The following is a 24,495-nucleotide window of genomic DNA, read 5'->3' as shown; positions in this document are numbered from 1 at the left end:
ATTCAACTTGTGCAATATTTATGTTTTCTTTTTGAAAGATATTACTATTATATGGAATTAATACTAACTTTGAATTATGTGCTCAAAAATCATATAAAACAATATCTTTCATAAGATGAAGGACATAGTGTCCACATTTGGTAACTCTTGATTGACGAGGCACCTGAAAAATAAAATTGAGTGAGTTGATAAATATTTATTTAAACAACTCAGCATAAAAAAATATATTTTACACTTATCGGTAATGATACCTAATTTATCTTTCTATTCTTATCAACTGTAGTCATTCCTCTAAATTGAACAAAAAAACAATAGTAAAAAAATTATTGTAATTATGAATAAACACAATATAATCTAATTACCAATTATTGATAACATGTAATACCTCTTTATTAAATTGGTAATATCGGCTTTAAGCATTGTCATTGGTTGAGCAAAGTTAAATAAATACGACATCCACGAATTAGTATCAATTACAATAAGCTATCAATGACACTTGCAAAATAATAAGCATGATATTAGATGTCATAAATGATACAATGAGTACTACGAATAGAACTTACACAGAATTATAAGGCACCAAAAAATAATCGCCCGTTGTTGCATGTGTTGATCCACATGACGTTCACGAATAACGATAGTACCACTCTCATGACTAATCAAATTTGGGTCAACGATTTGAATCTATGGGTCATTTGTTTTATCTTTATCTCTCTGTATAAGAGGTTACATGATAACAATCAATAGTATCATAATCATCTTAATATAGAATAATTGATATTGACTTTGGATATTTAACTTAATTGAATATAAGCTTATCTCATATAGACAACAATATTAAAAGTTGATATCTCATCCAGAGCATAAAATGTCTCAATCTTCGACTCCCCAATGTAAGACATGGATGGATAATCAAATAACACATACTCTCTTTCAATGGTAATGACGTTTTCTCCAAATAAATGATCAAATACATAATTAAATAATGCATTAATGGCACAGTTTGCAAGGGTCATCGTTTAAGTCTGAACATCTGATTACAATATATTATAAAATATAAGTATTAAAATTGATTCAAAAACCATAAAATACACATAAATATTGAATGAATAAACAAAATGAAAATAATGATTATTATCGGAGTTTGGGTTTGCTATCTGACTTGATTCATGAAAATATTTCCCTACTGGATGTCGATAACAGATTACCTTTAAGGCATGTTAGGTTGCATTACTGCCTACATCATCTCCAAAGCTACAAGTCATTATTTTTGATCATTCAGGCATTACTCTTGCTCATCAAGTCTTTGCTATTATTGCTGAATGATTACTTCAAATTCTGTATTTTTCTTTGTAAGATGTTTAGGTTTATTATTGAAAAACTATGATGGCGACACAAATCTATCAACCTCCCGAACTTGACCATGTCTTTTTTTAAATCCAATGCTAAAAATAAGGGGTCTTCACCATAATTGATAAGCAGTTCATCAAATTCATATCTTATTGTAAATTCATCCTGAAACACAAAACAATGATGCATAACAAACCATATACAATATATAGTCATGCATACATGCATAAACATATCATACGTGATAAATTCACTAATTGTACTTACAATTTTTTAGCCATTTCTTCAGTTGCTTCATCTACAAACAATCAATCTTTGCACATATGTCTTTTTTCCACACATCCCATCTAGAAACTTCGATTCCAAAGCTAAATGATTCTTGAAAAATTAGGGCGATATAAGAAACAAAATCTATGATCATGTTCATAAATATTCATATAGGAGTATAAAACCAACGTGTGAATAATTACAAGATCATACAGGACTTTTGCATAACCCTTTTCAAATGTTCTTTTGTTGTTCTTTGATTTTTTGGAAAAATAAAAGAAATAAGGTAAATTCAATATTAAGATATCAAATATATTAAACAAAATATTATAAACAATTAACAAATTGGGTATACATATCGAGAATTCATTTGACAGATAATTTTGAACAAACTGCAACCACTATTCATAACTGATAACATTTGCATATGATGATAGAAGATTAGCCAACAATTCATAATTATCAGCAAAAGGTAAAATATGTTGGTTTGACAATCTGCTCTTAAAGTCTCCGAATGCTTTCTCAACCAATTACAACACAAGCTTTTTATACTTAGTTAAAACGTCAAAACATTCCTAATAAATTTAAAACAATTAGTATCAACACATTAATTCAAATCAAAACTTAAATTAACTATAATTTGGATATTGTTGAATAAACATACCATAACCAACTCCTATATATTATCCTTTTTATTATCAGAAACCATCTGCCAAGTATGGTATGTAATAAAAATATTATACCGGACGACTGCTCTAATATGGCTAGCCAACTTTGCACCTCCATCTAACACAAGTTGGCCACGTTAATTGAACTCGACGTGAATTTTTATCTCAATCACTTTAATTTGTTTGCCACATCCTCTTGCTTTTTTTTTTTTTTCACTACGAGTGTGTCTTCTTCATATTCAGTAAAATTAGACATATGTTCAGACAATTTCATAATACCTATAATTTTGATCAAAATTATATGAAATACACCAAATTATCTCTTTATATATCACACACAGTTAAAATAACCAATATCCACTACAATATACATAAAACATAACAAAATCAATAATATTATACATGTACAAGCCACATCATGTTTCATCATAAGACAAGAGTTTCATGCAAAACAAATAAGTACAAATATAACAACTATTTTATACAAAACCATTTAGCAAACTACAATACTTAACCCAAACAATAAAGAAAAAACCATCCATGCAATGAAATGAGGTTGTGAGACGTATGTGACGGTGGTAAATGCTTTTAAAAATAAAAATATATATAACAAGAAAAGACAAAAAATAACATATATAGAAAAATATAAATAGTACAAAAAGAAAAAAATACACAAATACCAGTAAAAACGAGGTGTGATGGCATTAAGTAGTTGAAGGTTGACGCAACGAGAGAGAAGAAGAAACCAAAATGCAAAGTAAATAGGTTGATGGGTTTAGGGAAATACACATTGCAGCTTTTTATCGTTCAATTGTATTAGCCGTTTGGTTTTTCAAGGTTTAAAAACGGGAAATGAATCTTTTAAAATAATCAATTAAGGTGTTTGTAAATACAAGCGCCTTAACTGATAAGTTTTAAAAATAATTTTTAGGTCAATTAAGGTGTTTGTGAATAGAAACACCTTAATTGATCCATTTTATATATTATAAAATATAATCATTTAATAGAAATGCCTAAAATGATCAGTTATAAAAAAAATAAAATGTTAAGACATTTGTGTACAAAAATGCCTTAAATGATTGAATGATTAAGGCATAAAAAAAACTAAATGATCATTTAAGGTGTTTCTGTATAGAAATATCTTAAATGATTAGTTATAAAAAAAATGTCTCAATTAAGACATTTTGTGTATAGAAACGCCTTAAATGATTGATCATTTAAGGTGTTTCAATACAAAAACGCCTTAAAAGATTAGTTATAAAAAAATAAAATGTCTTAATTAAAGAGTTTGTGTATAAAAACACCTTAAATGATTTATCAATTAAGGTGTAAAAAAAATAAAATTATCATTTAAGGTGTTTTTGTATAAAAATACCTTAAATGATCAGTTATAAAAAATAAAATAAAATGTCTCAATTAAGGATTTTGTGTAAAGAAATGCCTTAAATGATTGATCAATTAAAGCGTAATAAAAATAAAATGATCATTTAAGGCGTTTATGTACATCAATGCCTGAGATGATCAATTATTAAAAAAAAAAAATGTCTCAATTAAGGGGTTTGTGTACAAAAACTCCATCAATGATTGATCGATTAAGGTATAAAAAAAATGATCATTTAAGGCGTTTTTACAAATAATTGATCAATTAAAATGTTAAAAAAAATAAAAGGATCATTATATAAAAATGCCTTAATTTATTAGTTATAAAAAAATAAAATGATCAATTAAGGCATTAGTCACTTTGAACGCCTTAATTGATCCTTTTTATAAATTAAAAATAAGATCAATTAAGGCGTTTGGTTAATTGATTTTGTTTTTAATTTATAAAAAAAGCATTAATTAAGGCATGTAAAGTGGAAAATACCTTAATTGATCCTTTTTCTAACATTTTTCCTTATCAATTAAAGCGTTAATGTTTTGAAACACTTTAATTGATGATATTTTATAAATAAAAAATTAATTAAAATATTTTTTTGCTGCTAAAGGCATAATTTATTATTTTGGGTATTGATTATTAATAAAATAAAATAAAAAATTATCATCCTATATGTCAAAGATATTATAGTAATTATATAATAATTAATATATGTGAATTTTTTTTCAACCCAACGAGTGAATCTGAATACGAAATTCTCTAAAAATAAAATAAAAACCTAGGCATCACAAATTTTTAGAGATCACATTTTTTTGAAAATTTAAGATTCTATAAACCAAATGCATTTTTCAAGTTTAATTCGGTTTGAAAATTTAAATATTTTAAATTTAATTTTAAAATACATTTGAAGATATTAATAGTTTATAATTTTATGCTTTTAATATTTTAATGTATTTTTAAAAAATATTTAGACATCTAAACCCAATAAATCAATTTTGAATTTTTTAAAAATCAATATGTTTCAATCCATAAATAAATTTATGGATTTATGGAATAAACCATCGGCTCAAGCAAAAGATAGAGCGGCAGTGGCCCATACCATACCACATTGTGTCCCTAGCAGAAGCACTGGTCAGTCACTTGGGAAGGGTCCTGGATTGGAGCCATTGCCAATGAACTGCAACTTAATAACCCAAAAGGCCCATTAGGCAGACCAGAAATAGTTTATTGGCTTTTGTGCACAAAGACCACCCACAATCCCAACAAGGCAACATCAACTCGGTAGCTGACACCTCTCAGTGCACCTGTCAAGCCACCTGGCCCAAGGCGCAGAACACGCCCAGTTGTCCTGAGAGTGTAAAGGGACCAAGCAATCAATGGGTTGGGTGGCAACCAACCAGGCCGTCTACTATTGCTGCTCTCTCTAACACCATTGCCACTTTCAATTGTCTCATTTGCCCTGGCTAGCACTTTCAGCGGAACCTGCTACTATTTGTTTTTTTTTTTTTTTGTATGTGACAATGAAACTATTGCGTTTTAGGGAAGGTTGATGGTGGTAACAGTAGCAGTTCCTTGAGGCATCCATGGCCGGAGGCGAGAGAGAGGGGGTGAAAGTTCTTTCGATGCGGGCCTATTTCCAGGTGGTGGTGGTGCTGCTACCCGCTTGAAAATATTTGAAATTATTAATTATAAAAAAAAAATTAGATTGTGATTTGTGCGACACAAGGAATATTTTTATTTATTATATATATAAATTAATTTTTTAAAAAATTCTATTTAAAATTTAAAAATTTATAATATATATAAAGTTTTTTTTTTATCTATTAACTTGCAATTAAAAATAATTTTTTTTATGAAAGCAACAAGAAAATAATATGTCTTCATTTTATACTATTTTTATTTGCAATAATATTTATATATCTAAAATTTATATAAAATAAAAATAAATTATGTCTTTTTTAAAAGAACAAAATATTATATTATTAAATGATGAATTAAATAATAAAAAAATTAGACATACTTTCACTTTTGAAAATCTGTTAAAATTACTATATAAAAATATTAAAAAAATGTTAGGAGTTGTGTGAAAATTTTAATTAAAATAATTAATTTCATAAGAATAAATTTACAATAGTAATAGAATATACTTGAGAAAAAAATTGCAAATTGAAAAAATAAATTAAATTAATAAAATTCAAAAAAGTTGCAAAACAAAAAATTAAAAAAATATATAGTACATTATATTTATAGTCTTTAATTTATAGAATAACTCTTGTATAACATTTAGGATTGAATAGATAATTTTTAAATTAATATTTCAAAAAAAATAAAAATATATAATAAATGATAAAAATTAAATACAAAATTTTACCTATTTTTTAAATATAAAATTGATAGTTGAGTTAAGATGGATATAAATCTTATTATTTAGAGATTTAATATAAAAAGATTATTTGAAATTTCAACATTTTATGTAAATTTTTGTTTGATAAAAATTAAGGTAAAAGAATATGGACAATTTTTGAAAGAATCCTATAAATTTAATCTTTTTTCAAACATGATGAAAATTTTTCATAATTAAATAACTTATCAAATAGGGTTATCTAGTAAAAAAATTAAAATTATTTGGATCAAATCCATATTTCAAATTTTTAATTTAAAAAATATATATTTCATGATTAATTTGAATTGTAATAATAACTTGAATAATTTTGATATTTGAATAAATTCAAGATTATCCTATTTAGAATTAAAAGATACTCTTTAAAAAATATATCATAACTATCATCTAAATAAGTTGTCTACACAAGTATCCTTGAAACATACCTTATCAAGTATCCATGTATAATAGAGATATCAATAGGTAGAATATAAAGAGGGTTAAATATTTTCTATCTCCAAAATTTTATATTATACCCATCTTTGTACCCTTATAAGTATTTTAAATTTATTTTTACTCATAGCTTAAAAAAAACCAAAATTTATTTTTTTAGTTTTGTTATTTTGTATATTTGAGAATTTTTTATAAATATACATTAATATATATTTTTTAATAAAAATATATTAATTTTAATTAATCTAAAATAATAACTTATATTATTTAGTAAAAATTTTATTTATTAAATATATAAAAATATATATGTAAAATACAAAACATTAGCTATATTAATCTCTTCCTTATATCAAATAAAAATTTAAAATCATATACATTCTCGTACTAATAATATAATACATATCTCCATTCTCATTTTTATTTAAATAAAAAATCAATTTTTTTATTAAATATGAATAAAATTAACATCTTTAATGTATGTTGTAATATATATATATATATATATATATATATATATATACACGTATGATAAGTTTTGAAAGGATAAAGGTAAAGCAGCTAGCCCTGAAAGTCTTGGGCTCTTCTGAGTAACGACACAGAGACTGGACTAAACCATAGCTCAATTTCACAATTAAAGTTTCTACCAGATTACAATTGTCTAAATTACAGAAATACCATCCATTGCAATGTGAATATATTATCAACCAGAAGCTTGAAGCTACCTTCCTACTCTATATATAACGTAAAGCATTTTACCAGCAACAACACAGATGACCTCTTTAAAGTGACAAAAAGGATAAGATGCATAGTAATTGATAATCAAACCGCTGGATCATATTCACAGAAAAGAATCTGTCGATCATGATGCAAAGGCCCCATGTCACATCTGACCGTGCAGCTCATATATATAAAACCCATTCAACCAATCACATCTGGACATGTGTGATAATAAATTACTGCGCTCATCAATTGCCTGAAGCCCACTTGCTTGATTCAATACGACGCCGAGGAGAATAACAATAATATCTACAATCGTTTTTATAACTTACAAAGTCCACACGCCCCTTTAGAAAACCCGCTCGGACAAACACGAAAAAACAAGGATTTATCAAATTCTCTTTTCCCTCCATTCTCCTTTAGAAATAGGCTCCCGAGACCCGACTCCTGAGAGCGGTAAACCCTACATAACTGCCATTTGAATTAACAAATAGAAACGGCTATATAAGAAAAAGCAAGCGGGAAGAACAAACTCTCTAACGACTTTTTGAACTAAGCATGTGCCACCCAAGGTACACAATTCCCTTCACCTAAACATTGGGTCCAAGTACACAGCCAACATCCCTACCAGACTATCAACCAATCTGTCTAACATCAAGTTTCCCCTGTTTCCAAGCTTTTAAGCATTAACAAAAACATCTAACTTGGGAAATTGAAAAGAGCTATTGATGCTTCTTTGATGCCTTTGCAAACTCAACAACATCATTTTCCTCTTCATCATCCTCATCCTCCTCTGCATCATCACTTCTCTTTCTCTTTAGCTGAGAAGTCGAAGGCAGCACTTCCTCATCATCTTCGACTTCTTCCTCCTCCTCTTCATACCCCGGGTCCATATCACTACCTCCACCATCATGTTCTTCAGCCTGGCCCACTGGTTGAACCAGGTAACCTTCACCATAATCCTCATCCTGCCATTCCAGTCAACAAAAAAGAGTTTAAAGATAATTCAATTATTTCATCAAAAACAATGAGATAAACCAAGAGAATCATAATCAACAAAAATAAAAAATGTAAAATGTATAAAAGTCAACTATATTCAAAACAAAGATACTACCAGATACCTAAGACGGCACTGCAATCAGACAAAGACAGACCCCCCAAGGCCCAAACTCTTCTCTTCCACAATCCCCCCTTTTTTTCTCAATCCTCCAAAACAACCCAAGTAAACAAAAAGCCACATGACATTACCAAATAACAGTACTACTATTCTTCTGAACAGGAAACATCTTAGCCACAATAATTATATAAATATCAAATAATTGACGAACTAAAACTACTGCAACAACACAACCAGAACACTCAAATGCCAACAATTTTTTCAAATGAGAACAATAAGTTTTTTTAAATTGACATGCAAAAACTACTCCAAGAATGTTATGTGCATGCATAAAAAAGCCAAATAAGTTAAGAGAAAGAGCTAAGGTTACCAACTAAAAATGTTCAAAATAACCCATAATCAACTCAGCCTACCATAACTTCATAAAAAATAAAATAAAAAATAAAAAAAAAAGCAGCCATGGCATTAGAAAGTGGCTTATCAGCTTTACAACTGCACTTTAGCTGCAACCAACGGAACATAAATTTGGCCCACCAAGTTGCCATGAATTTGTAAATAAGCTGTTTAATGAACCAAAACAATATTCTTAGAGAACCGGAAGACAGAAATTACATTAAAAAAAAAAAAAAAAAACTTTGAATCTACTGAAAAGAAAAATATTTCAGATAAGAAAGCTAAAAACTTCTTCATGATAAGGTCATAGAAAGGACAGACACACAGCAACTATAAAGAACAACAGTTATATTCTCTTGACAAAGAACTTGCCCAACAAGTGATTAAAACACACTTCAAAGACAAAACCCCAATTCACCTTCTCTCTAATGAGCACATACAGCAACAAATACCAATAGTTTGATGAAGAGCTGATAAGCTACAACTTCCTAAGGTTTCAGGAAAAACATTACAGAAAGCTCCCTCCAAACTACAAAACCAAAACTAGCGTACTTTGAAGTAATTTCTCTACTGTCCTCACTGTACAAAGACTTACAATAGTGAATGAGAAGAAGAGTAGAAAATTAGAACTAAAAATCATCAGATACATTAGCTCTGTATATGAGCTCTTTCACGGGGGAAAAAGTAATCCACATATGATTTCTAACAACAAAATTAGTCAGATTTTTAGCACAAAATTCTTGGTTCGCACCATAAGGTGAATACAGAACTTGTTCTCCTCTTCAATGTTTCAAAGAAACATAAACACACGGCAAAGTTAACTAGAAGACCATGAAAAAAGAACTGTAAAAGCTTTGCACAGATTCCAGAAGTAACAAGAAATAAACAGAATTCAAAACTTAGCAGCACAGCCATGTCATCTCATTTTCCTGTCAAATCTAAAAAGGCTGTTTAAATCAAACAATTCACTCAAGTCAGGACACAAACACAGAACAGTAAGCAGCAAGTAGAAACTAAAACACATCAATTTGGTTAAAACATAGATTCATGAGATAGTAGCATCGCAAGTAATATGGAATTTCAATTCTCACCTCCTCTTCTTCATCTTCAACACCTTGCTCTTCTTCCTCACCAGTCTCACCATCATCATTCCCATCAACTTCTCCATTTTCATGCCCATCAATCTCCCCTTCTGTGCTTGTCAAACGCCCAGTACTCTCAGGCTCAGCAAAATCTCCTTCATCATTATCTACCTCTTCCTCCTCATCATCCTCGTCATCGTCATCATCTTCTACCCCATCTTCCTCATCATCACTATCCCCAATCTCATGAACTTCCAAAACATCTTCCTCCTCCTCCTCCTCATCATCAACTTCCTCACCTGAATCATTCTCATCATCATCATCCTCGTCGTCTTCAACTTCATCTCTCTCCACTTCCTCAATCCGAAACCCGTTCACCTCATGGCTCTGCCCATTTATTCTTCTACCTGTCTCTGTCTCTTCTTCGTCGGCATCGCTCTCTTCATCCTCATCAACATCAACGATCCCCTCCCCTCCTTCGCTATGCCCATTATTCATTCTGTACGGCCGATCCTCACCATCGATTTCCCCACTCCCTGGATCATCTTCATCATCATCCTCTTCATCTTCCTCCTCATCATCCGACTCCGGCCTTTCATTCTCCTCAGCATCCATTTTATCCAAATATTTCAACGATTTAATCAACCCAAAAACCCTGGATCGATAATCCTTAACTCTGGTAACGGGACACTCATAAAGATCCAGCGAAACAAGCTTTAGCTGGGCAAGCGGGGCAAGATCCTCTATATATTGAATCCGATTGTTGGACAAATCAAGGTCTCGGAGCGAGTCGAGGCCGGCTTCAACAAGGAACTCGAGACCACCGGCGATTCTGTTATCTGAAAGGATAAGTTTCTGGAGATTTCGAAGGCGAGGAAACTGCTCTAGAGATGAAACGCCGATGTTGGCGATAGAAAGGTGTTGAAGATTCTCAAATTTTTCCAAGAGGCTCGGTGGCGGGAGGCGACCTTGCACGCACTTCACCGCACCGTCAAGTGTCAAGGCTCGAGCCCCCTTGTGGTCCGCTTGCCCGTCTAACGCTGTCTCCACCGCTCTCTCCCAGATCTCGTCCATCAAAATAGGCACCGTTTTTATCTCATATACCCCTATTTAATAAACAAAAAGTCAATTAAAGCTTCTTCACCTATATTTTCTAAAGAAATAGATTCAGAGAGATAGTTCGAAAAGGAAGAGAATAAGGAGTTTCACTTCCAGGAAAAATAGAGTAAAAAAATATCAAAGGAAAGAAGCTAAAAAGATTGGGAGAAACATAAAGGAAACCCTAACCCTAATCTTTTTGAAGATCGAGGGCTAGTTAAGTTATTCATCTGTTTGAACGGCTTAAAACCCTTAAGTTTTTTTTTTTTTTCAAATGTACGGACACTGTTATTCCAAGTTCCAAGCGCTTGAGAAGGAAACACAAATATATATATATATATATATATATATATATATATATATATATATAACTAATTTCAATTTCCTTTGTTCCTCTTTCTCCTACTCTCACCTTTTTTTTATTTTTTATTTTCTTTGTTTTCTTATTGGCTAAGAGTGGGGGATAAACCTTAAAGAGAAATGGTTGGGGCTCGTGGTTGGAGGCTAGGGCGCGGTTTTGTTTGAGGGAGGAGGCTGCAGAGTGGTTCTGTGAATTATGGGAGGACGACGAGCCGTTGGATTAAGGAGGACACCGATCGATGACGTGGACAAATGAACCGTGGAGATTTGACGTAGGTGTGCTTGTTTTCAAGAAGCATGTAGGTTGATGAGAGAGAATAAGCCCAGCCTGGTTTGAGACGTCACTATGCGTGTAAATATCGGGAAGATTAGAAGAATGCCACCTAAGTTCAAAGAAATTGCGGAAGTGCCGCACGGGTTATGGACAGCTGGATTATGAGGGATCGATGGTTCAAAATATACCGTGAGTCACGTCCGACGAATCACGGCCCAGCCTACTACTTTCAAACTAAAAAAAGTTCCATAAATATGAGAGTAGTAAATTTTATGGTTAACGGAAATCAATTCTTTGAGGAAAAATGGAAAACAAAACCAAAAAAACATAAATTTAGATTCCATTTTTTTCCTTTTCCACCCAAAAAATCATGAATTCTAGCATAAGCATTATCATGGCATGTAATGCAGGTAAATGTAATTAGAAAATCTAACCTTTTATGTATCAATTATGATGTTCCACACCACAACAATTTATGGCAGAGAGCAGGAGAAGGCCCTGATGTGTTTGGTGAACGACATGGCCAAGTGATTGTACTCCCATTTGAAGCTGGAGTGTTTGAGAAATGAGAACTGGCTTGGCCTTGGAGAACTACTAGCACGGTAGCACCCCTCGACATGTCTCCTCTTTGCTCTAACTCCAGACAGCTTGGTTGTGCTTCGTTAATGTCTCCTCAAATGTTGGTCTGGTGGTTATCTCCTGCTGTCCTATCAGCGGGTGCCCAAAACTGAAGCCAGGGTTGCCCGAAATGTGGTGGCCGGTTCAACATAGCCACATGGCTCAGAAGAATTGCTGTTGCTGTCTGCGTCATCTTTGCCTCTAGCTCGAACGCCTGTTTCTGATGTTTCATTAGGCTTATTAGGCTTGCAGTCTTGCTCTCTATCTCTGTCCAATGAAGAATTAATGTCAATTGGATCAACTCTAGGCACTGAAGATCAGCCTGTGGCAATTGTAGTTGTGGGAAATGCTTTCTCTGGAGGAACAGCCGGAATATAATTAGATGGAAGTAGATCATCCCAATTCTCTAACAGCCCCTTATAGACTTTTCGGAGGATGACCTCTGTGAGACCTGTCACCTTACAAATCTCAGACTGGGTCTGTGTTTGTCTTCTAATTGGCATGCCAGATACATAGCAGCTGCTGAGATGCTGATTGGATTCCCGCTAGTGCAGAAGCATTTGTTGATCACAACTTCTCCAATATGAGTTGCCAGCCCCTGAACGCATTAAGAAGACTCTATTACAGCCATCTTCAATGAAAATCAGAACCTAACAGCAGGAGTTTAGAGACACCACTGAATCAAGTATCATTTCTAAAAGAATAGCTTCGCGCCACAACTAAATATACTCATCCCTACTGTTAAGCCATCATATACAGACGTCAACAAATTATACAGTGTAAAATCCATCTATAATCTTATTATAAACTTTCCTGACAACTTGTATCCATAAAACTTCTAATAGATACAACTCAACTTCATCACTAAATAATTAGGTCCAAGAAGTTACTCTTAAAAAGAAAAGTAGCAGTGCAGATTTGTTGAGCTGGAGGAGAGTGCAAAATCTCGGCATATAGACTGATATATAATTACTATTGATAGGCTGACTTAACTGTAGAGCTTCTCCCACTATCTTGATGTACTTGCCCATCTCTTTCTGCAGTACATTGGCAGCAATGGAGATTTCATGTCATTTTAGAACGGTCCTTAGAGACGCTTTAGAATAAAGAACTTTTCCCTTTCAATGGCTTAAAGTACCTTAACAACATCGAAAAATAAAACAAGAAACATTTAGTTTCAAAATTTTAAGACTCTCGGTCTCTGGAATTCTATACTTTTTTTTTGGCTATCTGGAATTCCATCCTCTAGCACTCTAGGTTTTCTTATATAATATCCACAACACCTCTGTTCCTCATAAATATTTAAACATACAAAGGATTCATTCCCTTGATTTAACTTAAGGGGTTGCCCAGTCCTCCTCTTAAGCCCACCTTCCAGCATACTCCATTTTCATACCAGTTCAATTCTCCACGTTATTATTCATAAGAGTAACCATGCCAGCACCCCTTAGCTAACTGAAATATCACGTTACAATAAAGAATGATACCTAAGAAACCTCAGCAGTGACTTAAAACAAGGTCATACAAGATATGATCATAATAAACAAAATAAGTAACAATTGGAACATATAGTTGGGCATTACAACATTATTTAGAGGAAAAAAGAACAGCATAGATTCTGCCTAAAACCAATCAGCTTCACGAACTGGCACAATCGATCAATCAACCCAACCATGTGAGCCAAATGCAGGCCAGTTTACGGCATCAAAAATCAATTTTACCAAAGGGTCTTGAAATTGCAAATAGGCACAATTCCCAGTTGTAGTAACAAATTAACTTGATTCTGAGTAATATAATTTCAACTAAATCTACCTTACCACTAAACTATTTTACGTTTTAATATAAACAACCCAAATGTAAAATCTTAAAATCTCTCACTCACCAATCAACAGAGACGATATTTTAACAAAAAAATGAAAAATATATAGAAATGAAGCAGAAATGTAAAATTTACCTGGAGGGTTCGGGGCTCTTGAGCTTTCCTAATGGTGTGAACAAGAGAAGCAGTACCAAGCGCCTCAACACTTCGGTTCCTCAAACAGGTAGCCGAACAACAATCTCTAAATAACTGAAACGACTGATCCGTATATCGCAGTCCAACCCCAAAATCGATGCGACGTCAATAATCTGCATATAAGCCATCAAATTATCCAACACAACCATCGACGACGACGTCAATGATGGCGTTGAAGAGGAAGAAAGTTCTACAGTCCGATCAAGCTCGACGAGGTGGCCAGAGAAGGACAGACAGGAACGGATGGAGAGTGGGCTGGGCTCGAGGGACCATGTGGAAAAGGCCGTAATAAAGCCCGTGGGCTCAAACGGGTCGTCTTCGTGGACTTGGTAGGCTGCGGGAGAGAGAATGGGGATATCGGAGGTGACGAGGCAGAGAGGGGCGTCCTGAGCACGCAAGTGGAAGAGGTGTCTTGAGCACGCAAGTGGGAGAGGTGGTGGTTTTGGTATTGGCGTTCTTCAACGACTCGACCGCACGGGGTGCACTCTGTTATGGACCGACCTTTTGTCGTGGTGGCGCACCCACCTTGCGCCGCCGACCAACATGGACACTTCATCGGTCGTTATTTATTTCTCTATATTACTACCGCGAGAAAAAATGGCAGCGTAGAGATTGAAAATAATGGCAGATCTGATACTAATTAGGTAATGTTGAGATGGAGTTATTACAGGGGTGAGATTAAATATTGTAATAATGAAATTTAAATCAATGGTGTGTGTGGATGAAAAACATTGAATGAAAAATAAAAATAATAATTATTAAAAGTATTAATTTAAAAATGATTAATAAATTATTTTTTATTTATATTTTAATATTATTTAATATTTAATATATTAAAAATTTATTCAATCAAAATATTTATATATATATATTAAATTTATTAAAATTTTAAATATTAAAAGCTATTTTTATCTATTTATTTTTAATAAATAAGACCTTAAGTGACAGATTTTTTTTGTCTCCACATAATAATAATAATAATAAAACTTAAAGAAGGATATTTTTTGAAATAAATGTTGCAATGAATTTAAAAATTTTCACTGAACGTTCAATCACAAACTGAGGATGTAATGCAGTTAATAAACACCAACTGCATTGACTCATGTTATTCAAATGCAAAAAATGATGTGATTAAACTCATTAAATCCTTCAATCGCACCTCAATGATGATATGATAAGATCCAAATGGATCCTAAGAGAAACACCATTTGTATTTTCTTGAAATTCTTTTATAAAAATCTCATTTCAAATTTTCTTTTCTTTATAACTTAAGTTGACACTGAAAATCTATTTTTTTTTTAATTTTTAATTGGTCTTTAATCCTTTAATTTCTATCGACTTCTTGAATATTGTGCACCTAAAATTTTTTAAACCTGTAACCTCTATTTTTTAAATTAAGATTTCACATATACTAAATAAATATTCTGTAACTCGCAACATCTATTTTTTAAATTGAGACCTCGCATATACCAAAAATAAAAACATATAATTCTGGAATTGGATAGCATTACAATTGCAATACCTTAACAAATACGAGTATTATTTATAACAGAGTTCTGATCCCACTAATTTGATTTCATAAAAATTATTGCCGAATATTAATCAACCCCAGTTACAATCAGAAAGTTTCAATTAAAATAATTTTTTTTAGTATAAATCATATTTATCTAATTAAAATATTTAAAACAAAAATCATTTATTTATTATAAATTAGAATTTTATAAATATAATTAAACTACAACAGAATTCTATGATAACTCTCACAAAATTGAACCCAGATCAAAAGCCTGAAAAGTCAAAAGCATGTAGCATTTGATTGAATAGTTAATGAATGCATTTGAGCACAATTCAAATTCCCTTTCCCAAATTTAAAAAAGATTGTTTAAAACCATTTTGTTCACTTGACTATTTCTAGGCAAAATAGAAATCTCTTACAAAATTTCTCTGGCTAAGATAGGAAGATTGTTTCAGTTTTACCACCCACAGGACAAGATATTGACAGCAAAAATTTAAAAGAATTGACGACCTAACTAAATAAATACATAGTTTGTCCCTGTGAGAAAAATGTGAAGCAAGTATATGGTTTTACCGACCAATACCTCTCACAAACTTGGGCAGCACACGAGCAAAATGAGAGTACAAAAGTGTAATAAAGATTTGAAACCACAAATCTAGCATTCTTCACACATCATTGACCACTTCCAGTTGAGGTTACCTTGGATCTACCTTTCTCTGCTCGTTTTAGACCCTTGCTCAGTTCTCTTACACTCTGCCAACATAAATGGTAAAAATACTCAAGGCCAAAGCAAATTAAATTCCATGCATGTCTCTCTCTACTAAGCTAACAAAAGAAAACCAGCAATAAACAGGTTCTTAGATACCATACACCCGATCACATGGACAGGTTTATCCAAACCCAGCAACAAAAGAAAACAGGAATTCAATCACGAGCATTCGATACCATCCACCCATGATCACATAGTGACTCTAATAGTCTATTAGATAAACAGGTTCTTTATTCTAGAACATCCCTATGGTTAATCAAATCAAAGTGCAAACGATTGGAAGAATAATTGAAGGAACGAAATAATTTGAACTAAGAAGATTGGTTACATGAGAAGCCATTAAGTTAACCAATGAGATCCAAAACAGATATGTATAGAACAAACGGCACTTTAACTAATTCGATTAAACGATATCTCAGAGTAAAAGTAACCACATTATCACAGGATTGCAATGGGGACAATCATTAAAAAGACAGGAGAACGCAAATTACCATGAGACTAAACATGGTGAAAGCCATGCTCATAATACAAGAGCATATAGCTAATTTATTCAGTATCTAAATCCTAGCAAGCAGAGAAAGTTTATAACCTCAAGTTATTGGAAATCAGAAATCTCCAAAACAAAAGGGGGGAAGAAGGCATAGTCAGAAATGCAAATACTCCAGCTCATTGTTTGTCTCCTTAAAAACATGGTAAAATATAGCAAATCAAGAATTACTAAAGCTGCAAATTTATGTCAAATTCAGATAGACTCCAACTGTCAAACAGGTTGAGTGGCATAAACCTACCTATTAGTTAATTAAAATGAATCAGATCTATCTGCCTTTCTGCGTGAAACTTTACCAACCTGTGGTTTAATTCAATTTGACCTAATCTTATTCGTTTTGGCCATTTGTAACAAAGAATTCGATAATAGAGAAACTTCAACCACCAAATCTTACATCTCTATCCGATTATCACCTTAGAAAATTGTCAAATAAACATTCCAACGTCCTCACAACATGTTGGAAAATGTCACTTAATTAGATCTTCAAACTCTAGAGGGGAAAAAGGTCCAGATCAAGATTAACTACCGTTTTGTCAGAACTCAGTACTGATTTCTCCCAGCAATTGAGGCCACGAGGTATTTTGCATTCATCAAGGTCTAGTGTGGATTATTAAAAAGAATATGAAATTCCTTAATCCACTAATAGAATCGATAGAGCTAATAAGAAGACCAACTTAACTAGAAACGACAAAGCAGCTAAACAATGACTCTATAAAAGATTAGCAACAAAATTTCACACTCCTTTCTTGGAACAAAATGAAGATAAACACAGCTTAGTAGTCCCAAACTAGTTGTTGTCTGCAAACTGCTACATGTATCCAAATTCTATATCCACTTACTTATTGCTAAGTCCCCAAAAGGAAGATGGCCTTACTAAAAATCTAAAAAAAAAAAAAAATCATACACTAGGGAGGATCTAAGGGCAGAACTTACACTTGAATTAAATTGAAATTGCATATAAAACTAGATTGCTAAAAGTAGCGAACCCCATAGTAGGCAATAAAATCAATTGTAATGAAGGGAAAATCTATTAAGCAACTAACCAAATGTAATTGCCAGGGCAATCTTGTTGCTTTTCTTGTCATATCCAAAAGAAATCAAATTCATACAAAACGAAATCTTGCCCAATGTAGCAAAACCAGTAATAGGTTTAGAATAATTTCTATTGAAGGGAAAATCTGGTTAAACAAACGGCCAAAAGTAATTAGCGGAAAACCTAGTTGCTTTTTTGGTCACATATATGTAAATTGGCCAATTATTCATGTGTTCAATCAAATACTTATGCGCATGTATAGCGACAATTATTCTTGACCACCAGAAACTAAGCTAAGAACGAAAAAAAATGATAACTTGTAGCAAATCGTTGGGAAAAAAAAAACCCTAAATCCTCACCGTTGATTGGATGGGAGGAGGATCAAGATCTACGGAGCGTACGGACATCTTAGCGATCTCAGTGATTGCAGCCTCCCTAGCCCCAGGCACATCACTAGTCAACTCCTTATAGGCAGCCTCAAACGCTTGTTGCCAAAACCTCGGTAATCTGATCCGACGGCTGTTAGTGTATACATCCCACATGTGCTTCACCACCTTCTCTCTCTCCTCCATTTCCTAACAAAAAAGGAAACAAGAAAAAAAAAACAATTGAGAACAAAAAGATTTAGACAAATGCAAAATTAGAAAGAAAACAATTGAGAGGAACATACGAGGACATCTAGATCGTCGTGGATAGGGCTACCGAGATCATCGGAAAGACGGTTGAGGTTACCGGCTGACCACCGGAGAGTAACGGTTCCGGTGAACATAGACCAAAAAGCCAGCAATAAAATAGCCGCTAATGCCCAGAACTTGTACCGGCCTTTACCAAATAAACTCGAATCTGAACTTTCCTTTTTCACATTCGTTGCCGTTGTCGTCGGCTGACAGTCATCTTCCTTCATTTCGAATCAAAATGGAAACAATTATTTTTATTTTCTATTTTGCCGCTGGAAATTTATATATTATTTTTTTGTTGTTTGGTCTGCTTAGCAGTAAGAAATGGAGTTTGGTTTTGGGAAGGAAACAAAGGGATTTATCTTGATTTGCCTTTAATTAATGGATTTGCCGTTCGGAGGGGCAGGAATCAATCGTTGTATGTTCTTATTTGCGGGCCACCACACTAGATTAATATCGCTTTATTTGACCTTTTATCTCATTTGGGAGCGATATTGACCGCTGATGTGAATGTGATGAGAGATTTAACGGTTTTGCTGTGTACTTGTCTATTTCTCATTGTCATATGTACGACGTCGTTCTCCTACTTTGAGATTCCATTTCCTTTTTGCTGGTAATAATTTTTTGATACTCCTTCCAAGTATTTTATGTTCCTCAACTTATTAATACCTGAGTTTTACATACGTCAATGATAATAATATGTTTTTTTTGCCGAAATTCAAAATTTTTTAATAAAATATAAACTTTATTAAATAGTCCGAATGACACTTTCTGAAGCCATCATTTTTTTCCAATTAAAGCCAACATATTTAATAAGTTGAAATTATCACATTAACTCTTATTTATTCATTTAATGCAAAAATATTATTATAAATACTCCATTATTTCTATTTTTTGCCCCTATATGATTTTTACAAAGTTTAAAAAATGACTTAATGTATTTTGTCTTAAAATTTTATTTTTTTATAAAAATGAATATTTTTAATATAAAAAATTAAAAATTTTGGAATTTATTAAAAATAAAAAAAAACCATGTGTTCAAAAAGAAAAAATAACATAGTTTCTGAACATAAAAAAAAAAAATTTTGAACAAAGAAAATAGGACCGAAATAATACTATAGGACTGAAATAATACTATCTTAATTTTTTTAGCACAGTATCTTAATTAATCTTAAGCAGTGCTCTTATGAGACTCATTAGCAAATCTTGTAAAATATAATAGATGAAAAGCAAATTAAGGTTTCCTTATCTATTACTATTTTTATTTTATTACTTGAGTTTTTATTTTATGGAATCAATTCGAGATAATGAATTTTGAGTCACTTAGCCACAATCACAAAAATCATCTTTTTTATTTTCATGAGTTTAATCAAATTAAGCTTTGAGTTTTATACTTTTTTTATTTCCTAATATTTCAAACTTTTTATTTTTGATGATTTAAATTTGAAATTTATAAGTTAATATAAAATGTTAAATTTTAAATATATTTATTTAATAATATATTTATTTATGAGTATGGATCTACTTATGTCAATATAACTTTTAATTTTTTTATTTTTTGATTAAAACAACTAAAATTAAAAATATTATTTTGATTCAAATTAATCATAAATTTAATTTTAATCCAATGATTAAAAAATTGTAAAATTTATATTAGTATAAATGGATTTTTTTATTTATATCTACAATTATATTATACAAGTAGACAACCATATATCATTAAAATATACAAAACTAATCATAAATTAATATAAAGTTCCAAAACAATATATTTTAATTGATATCTTGCTTGTAATGTCTGGCTTTAATACTAGGCTTAGTGAGAAAAAAAAAGTAAATAATAATAATCTTCAAAAACATGACACATGTAGAATATACACCTAATTAATAGAATAATTTTTAGATTTTATTTTTTTCTAGTAAAATATTCTGCAAAGACTACTTTTTATAGTTTCCACCAAAAGCTTAAGAAGAGTTGATTAATCAATAAGCCAGCTTGGAAAGTTATTTTCTTTCCCATCTTTTTTGAATTTTTAGCAATAATTTATATACAAAAAAAATTAAAAAAATAAAAGAAAAAATGGAAGAAAAACTTTTTGGAATAATCTAGTAAAGTAAAGCAACCCAAATCATAATCAAAAAACTTTTTTTCAAGAAATTTAATTTTTTTATATAAAATAAGTCACAATTGAAAAATAAAAATAAATAATAAGATTTAAAATTTAAAATTATTAAATATTATTTTTTATAAATAATTATATGAATTAATTAAATTAAATTATATATTTGAATTTTGAAATTTGAATAATGCGAAACTCAACTATTATTATTATTATTTAATAGTTAATAGCGAAATCTTATAATCTCTATTTTATTTTCAAGGTTTGGTTATGTTTGAAGTGAAATTATTTTTCAGTGAGGAAGATGGTCGAAATGCTTGCAATTTTATATCGAAGGCTGAGATTTATGACCATCAAAACGTTTTATCTTGCCACGCGCCCACCGGTCTTTGATAATTCTAAATAGCCTGATATGCTAACATCATCAGCACATCCGATCTCTCCTTCTCCTCGAGGGATTTTCCATGTGTTTCCGGAAGTAGCTTATAAATAATACAACCACACCACTGATGCCATTCCGTGAACAACAGAAACAGACTCCGAACCGTGATGAGAACCTATAATGATAGGAAACCCAACAAAGTTAAGCCACGTGTAATCAGATTAACCGCCGCTCCTGAACTTGCCCCTTGGGCTAGTAATCTCATAGGAAACACATCCTGGCTGTAAACCTGATGGCGCCCAGCCCCGTAGAAAAAGGTTTAGGCTTTGGGTTTTATTCCTTATTTAGTGTTAAAAGGTACCCTAACGGGAGAGCATTTCATTTATAATTTTATAATTATGATATTATAATAAAAAATTATGTAGAAATTTGTTATTTATAAATATAAATTTATTTTATATAATTTTAAATTATAAATAATTAATGATATTATAATATTTATAGATAACATGTCCTCTTGTAATATTAAGGAACTCTCCAAGCAAAGTAACGCCGTAGCTGCACCCAAATCAGCGGCCTATATTAATTTCTTATCCAAATGATAAGAGATCATCAATCCCTGGCCTAAACCAGATACGGACAAGATCCTGCCAGCAACGGTCGTCGTCCGATTTTGTCCATTATAAAGCCAGCGGTCAAGATGATGCAAATCTCCCTGATCTTTTACCCCAGCCGTTGTTAGAGTGTAACTGAATTTTATTATATTTGTGATTTATTTAATTATTTAAAAATAGTATTTATGATCCTTTATTAATTTTACATAAATAAATAAATATTAAATATATTTACGAACTGTTCATTTTTAGTTATGTTCATTTTCAATCATAACTGTGCTTTTGAAGTTCTCGAACATACCAAAATAATGCTTTGAAATTCTCTATATATACACATTCTTTTTCATTACCATCTTCGTAAAAGTGAAAAGAAAAAAAAAATGCAAATTTCCTCTCCTTATACTCTAAACTATAAATCTTAAGTTTTCTGCAGATCAGATGGAGGCAGAAAATGATCCTTTGACAAACCCCATACATTGAAATCTACGTCTTCAATTTTCCATTTCTCTTGCATCAGTCTCTTGTGGTTAGCAGATTGCTCTCCATATCTAAACACCGTGACGCTTGTTTTACCACAATGTGCAATGTTAATACCATCAACATACTTGTAGTCATCCATCACTGACTCTGTCCGAGTCTCCCAAAACACATCGTTGTCATCCTTGGTTTTCATCATCAATAACCTAGAATCCTCAAATTGAATCAAGAGACCAGACCTCTGGCTAAAATAGCCCCAGATTGTGTGGTGGATGATCTCATAGTTTGGTCCGCTTTGAGCCTCACGGATAGCTGGACTTGTCTCAAGCTTGAGGATGAAGCAGTCTTCGTTGCTTATAATTTTCTCTCCAATGCATGTTGCATCTATAAACAAATTGGCCGTAGACCTTGGATCCAACCCCTACTCAAAGAATGGACAAACAAAAAGAAACCAGTCAAATTAAATGTTGTTGCTGATTAATGTCAATGCTGAGGAGAAAGACAATGCCACTTGGATTTTGGGTGAGGGTCGGATACAAATATGTTTAATTTTTGCTTTAATTTTTTGTTTCCTTTCGTGTAGTTGACTTTCATACCCATATCTGTTGGATATGTATTGGACATTAGCACTTCAAGAAAAATGAAAAGTTGGGAGCATCTTAGGTATCGAAGAAATGCTTGTATCGTATGTATAAACTTGATCATGAGAATGAAAGGAAGATACCTGAAGAAAACGGCGCAAGGGTCTAGGAGGACCTTTTGAAATGGGAGTTTGTTGATTAGAGGAATGCCTCCAGGAAAGTTTGCCATTGCTTCCGCAAACCACCTTGCATCCTGATACTATAAGCTCCAAGCACCATAAGTCTGGATCTTTTTGCCAGAGCACATATCCACCCATTTCCTCCGTGCTCTTCACGTTAATCCTTGCATCTGCTTGGTGAAACTCTGATGCAGTAATTTTCACCTGACCGGTTACACACATGCTATGCACTGCGTTTAAAGCTTGTTGTCCACCTGTAGCAGCTATGTACTGCTGCACAATGTATTTTGCTGTTGAAGCTTGCTGGGGAGGGGAAAAAATTTGAGTCAATGATAAAAGTCCTTAATAAAAACACTTTTTTTCCAAATCTATTCACATTTAAATTTATTTATTAAACTCATTTCTGTTGAAAAGTTATTCGAAAACAAGTTTTTTGTGTGTTTGACTCACGTTTCTGTCTTAACTCTTAATCTATGTTAAAACTATTCTTTAAAACGTGAATTCAATAGAAAATGTCTAATCTTTGTTATTTAATTCAAGGCAATTTAAGAAGGGTAATGCTAAAAAAAGGAATTCAATCTCTGCGGATAGGTTTATGACAAAATATTGTAGAATTTAAGCAAGGAAGTGTACATTCAAACGTGGCTGAAGAGTTCTTAAGAGGGTAATAATATGCTTACAATTGAGTTATCCTTGACCGGCTTGTGAACAGAGTGACCCAATTGCACCTGGAGAGGGATAAGAGGAGATCCAACAAGGTAAAGAAGGAAGCGTAGCTCGTTAATCCGACCTGCAACACCAGGTTGCGACCACTTATCAGAAGTTTGAGCCTTCATCCATGTTAACATGTTTTCCAAACGCACTTGAAGATTGCTTCCCATGCTGGTGAACATTTCTTCCGGTACTGGGACCTCGAGAACTGTCTCAAGGCCATCATCTCTGTCAATATTAGGACAAAGTTTCCTCATTTAACAAGTTCAGAGATAGACACGAAATGAAAAGAAGATAGATAATGAAGAAATTAGTGATTTTGTTAGAGACGCAAGAGGAAGAGAGAATTTGTGGAAAAAAACCAAGTATCCTTACTCTTCCAGGATCTCTTTCCTGAGAGTGAAAAAAGGACATATGTGGGGCAAATGAAAGCAAGAAATTTGCCTAAAGGGCTCTCCTTGCTTGTAGGAGTCGTGTGGGCACGATTTATATATCTCGAGCTGATTCAGTATTGGTTGGACTGGCTTAAAGCCTTTGAGATTTGAGCCCAAAATTCCGTTGATTTAGAAGACCAGCTTACATATCGTTATGGTCCATCATGGATGGACTATTTTTATGGAAGAAGAAAGTTGATAATGCATATTTTGAAACGCTCTTAGAAAACTCCATTAATCGTCAAAATCAAGATTTTGGAACAAATTTCTCCCGCAAAAAACAGCTGAA

General features: G+C 32.2%; 3 protein-coding genes and 2 pseudogenes across 6 annotated transcripts; all 5 read right to left on the bottom strand.

The window, feature by feature from the left end:
• Nucleotides 1-7,096: 7,096 nt before the first annotated feature.
• LOC111291852 (acidic leucine-rich nuclear phosphoprotein 32-related protein-like) lies at nucleotides 7,097-13,285 on the bottom strand. 3 transcript variants are annotated; one of them, XM_022883941.2, is made up of 3 exons: nucleotides 11,969-13,285; nucleotides 9,812-10,908; nucleotides 7,097-8,178 (listed from the first exon to the last, which is right to left on the bottom strand). In XM_022883941.2, the coding sequence occupies exons 2-3, from the start codon at nucleotides 10,874-10,876 to the stop codon at nucleotides 7,933-7,935; spliced, it is 1,311 nt and encodes a 436-aa protein (XP_022739676.2). In that variant the 5' UTR covers nucleotides 10,877-10,908; nucleotides 11,969-13,285; the 3' UTR covers nucleotides 7,097-7,932. The 3 variants fall into 3 exon arrangements, with proteins under 3 accessions (XP_022739676.2, XP_022739677.2, XP_089622764.1); XM_022883942.2 differs by lacking the exon at nucleotides 11,969-13,285 and adding an exon at nucleotides 11,090-11,210; XM_089766638.1 differs by lacking the exon at nucleotides 11,969-13,285 and having other exon boundaries at nucleotides 8,078-8,887; nucleotides 9,812-11,210.
• On the bottom strand, nucleotides 11,983-13,183 carry LOC111291851 (plant-specific TFIIB-related protein 1-like; annotated as a pseudogene).
• LOC149516398 (plant-specific TFIIB-related protein 1-like) lies at nucleotides 13,152-14,918 on the bottom strand (annotated as a pseudogene). The gene is made up of 2 exons (XR_016345696.1): nucleotides 14,107-14,918; nucleotides 13,152-13,290 (listed from the first exon to the last, which is right to left on the bottom strand). The product of XR_016345696.1 is annotated as a plant-specific TFIIB-related protein 1-like (transcript).
• A 1,243-nt stretch (nucleotides 14,919-16,161) lies between these two features.
• Nucleotides 16,162-19,150, bottom strand: LOC111292067 (uncharacterized). Its single transcript, XM_022884258.2, has 3 exons — nucleotides 18,702-19,150; nucleotides 18,391-18,606; nucleotides 16,162-16,435 (listed from the first exon to the last, which is right to left on the bottom strand). The coding sequence occupies exons 1-3, from the start codon at nucleotides 18,933-18,935 to the stop codon at nucleotides 16,355-16,357; spliced, it is 531 nt and encodes a 176-aa protein (XP_022739993.1). The 5' UTR covers nucleotides 18,936-19,150; the 3' UTR covers nucleotides 16,162-16,354.
• A 2,964-nt stretch (nucleotides 19,151-22,114) lies between these two features.
• LOC111292355 (uncharacterized) lies at nucleotides 22,115-24,162 on the bottom strand. The gene is made up of 3 exons (XM_022884684.2): nucleotides 23,742-24,162; nucleotides 23,026-23,364; nucleotides 22,115-22,722 (listed from the first exon to the last, which is right to left on the bottom strand). Exons 1-3 carry the CDS (start codon nucleotides 24,027-24,029, stop codon nucleotides 22,243-22,245), a joined length of 1,107 nt encoding a protein of 368 aa, XP_022740419.1. The 5' UTR covers nucleotides 24,030-24,162; the 3' UTR covers nucleotides 22,115-22,242.
• Between the last annotated feature and the right edge of the window lie 333 nt (nucleotides 24,163-24,495).

Source organism: Durio zibethinus, chromosome 10, assembly GCF_047325235.1.
Source record: "Durio zibethinus cultivar Kanyao isolate XHJ-2024 chromosome 10, ASM4732523v1, whole genome shotgun sequence".
In the NCBI taxonomy this organism is placed as follows: domain Eukaryota; kingdom Viridiplantae; phylum Streptophyta; class Magnoliopsida; order Malvales; family Malvaceae; genus Durio; species Durio zibethinus.
The sequence above is the reverse complement of the archived record's forward strand: the minus strand, read 5'-3'. Positions and strand labels throughout refer to the sequence as shown.

Bases quoted from the DNA above. Each gene is read 5' to 3' on its own strand.
- LOC111291852 (XM_022883941.2), bottom strand. From the start codon at position 10,876: ATGGACGAGATCTGGGAGAGAGCGGTGGAGACAGCGTTAGACGGGCAA. The intron at 8,179-9,811 runs GTGAGAATTGAA...CTGGAATGGCAG, and splicing joins TTGAAGATGAAGAAGAGGAG to GATGAGGATTATGGTGAAGG.
- LOC111292067 (XM_022884258.2), bottom strand. From the start codon at position 18,935: ATGAAGGAAGATGACTGTCAGCCGACGACAACGGCAACGAATGTGAAA. The intron at 18,607-18,701 runs GTATGTTCCTCT...CTTTTTTGTTAG, and splicing joins ACGACGATCTAGATGTCCTC to GAAATGGAGGAGAGAGAGAA. The intron at 16,436-18,390 runs GTGAGGATTTAG...TTATGTTGGCAG, and splicing joins CTCCTCCCATCCAATCAACG to AGTGTAAGAGAACTGAGCAA.
- LOC111292355 (XM_022884684.2), bottom strand. From the start codon at position 24,029: ATGAGGAAACTTTGTCCTAATATTGACAGAGATGATGGCCTTGAGACA. The intron at 23,365-23,741 runs GTAAGCATATTA...TCCCCTCCCCAG, and splicing joins CGGTCAAGGATAACTCAATT to CAAGCTTCAACAGCAAAATA. The intron at 22,723-23,025 runs GTATCTTCCTTT...TTCTTTGAGTAG, and splicing joins CCTTGCGCCGTTTTCTTCAG to GGGTTGGATCCAAGGTCTAC.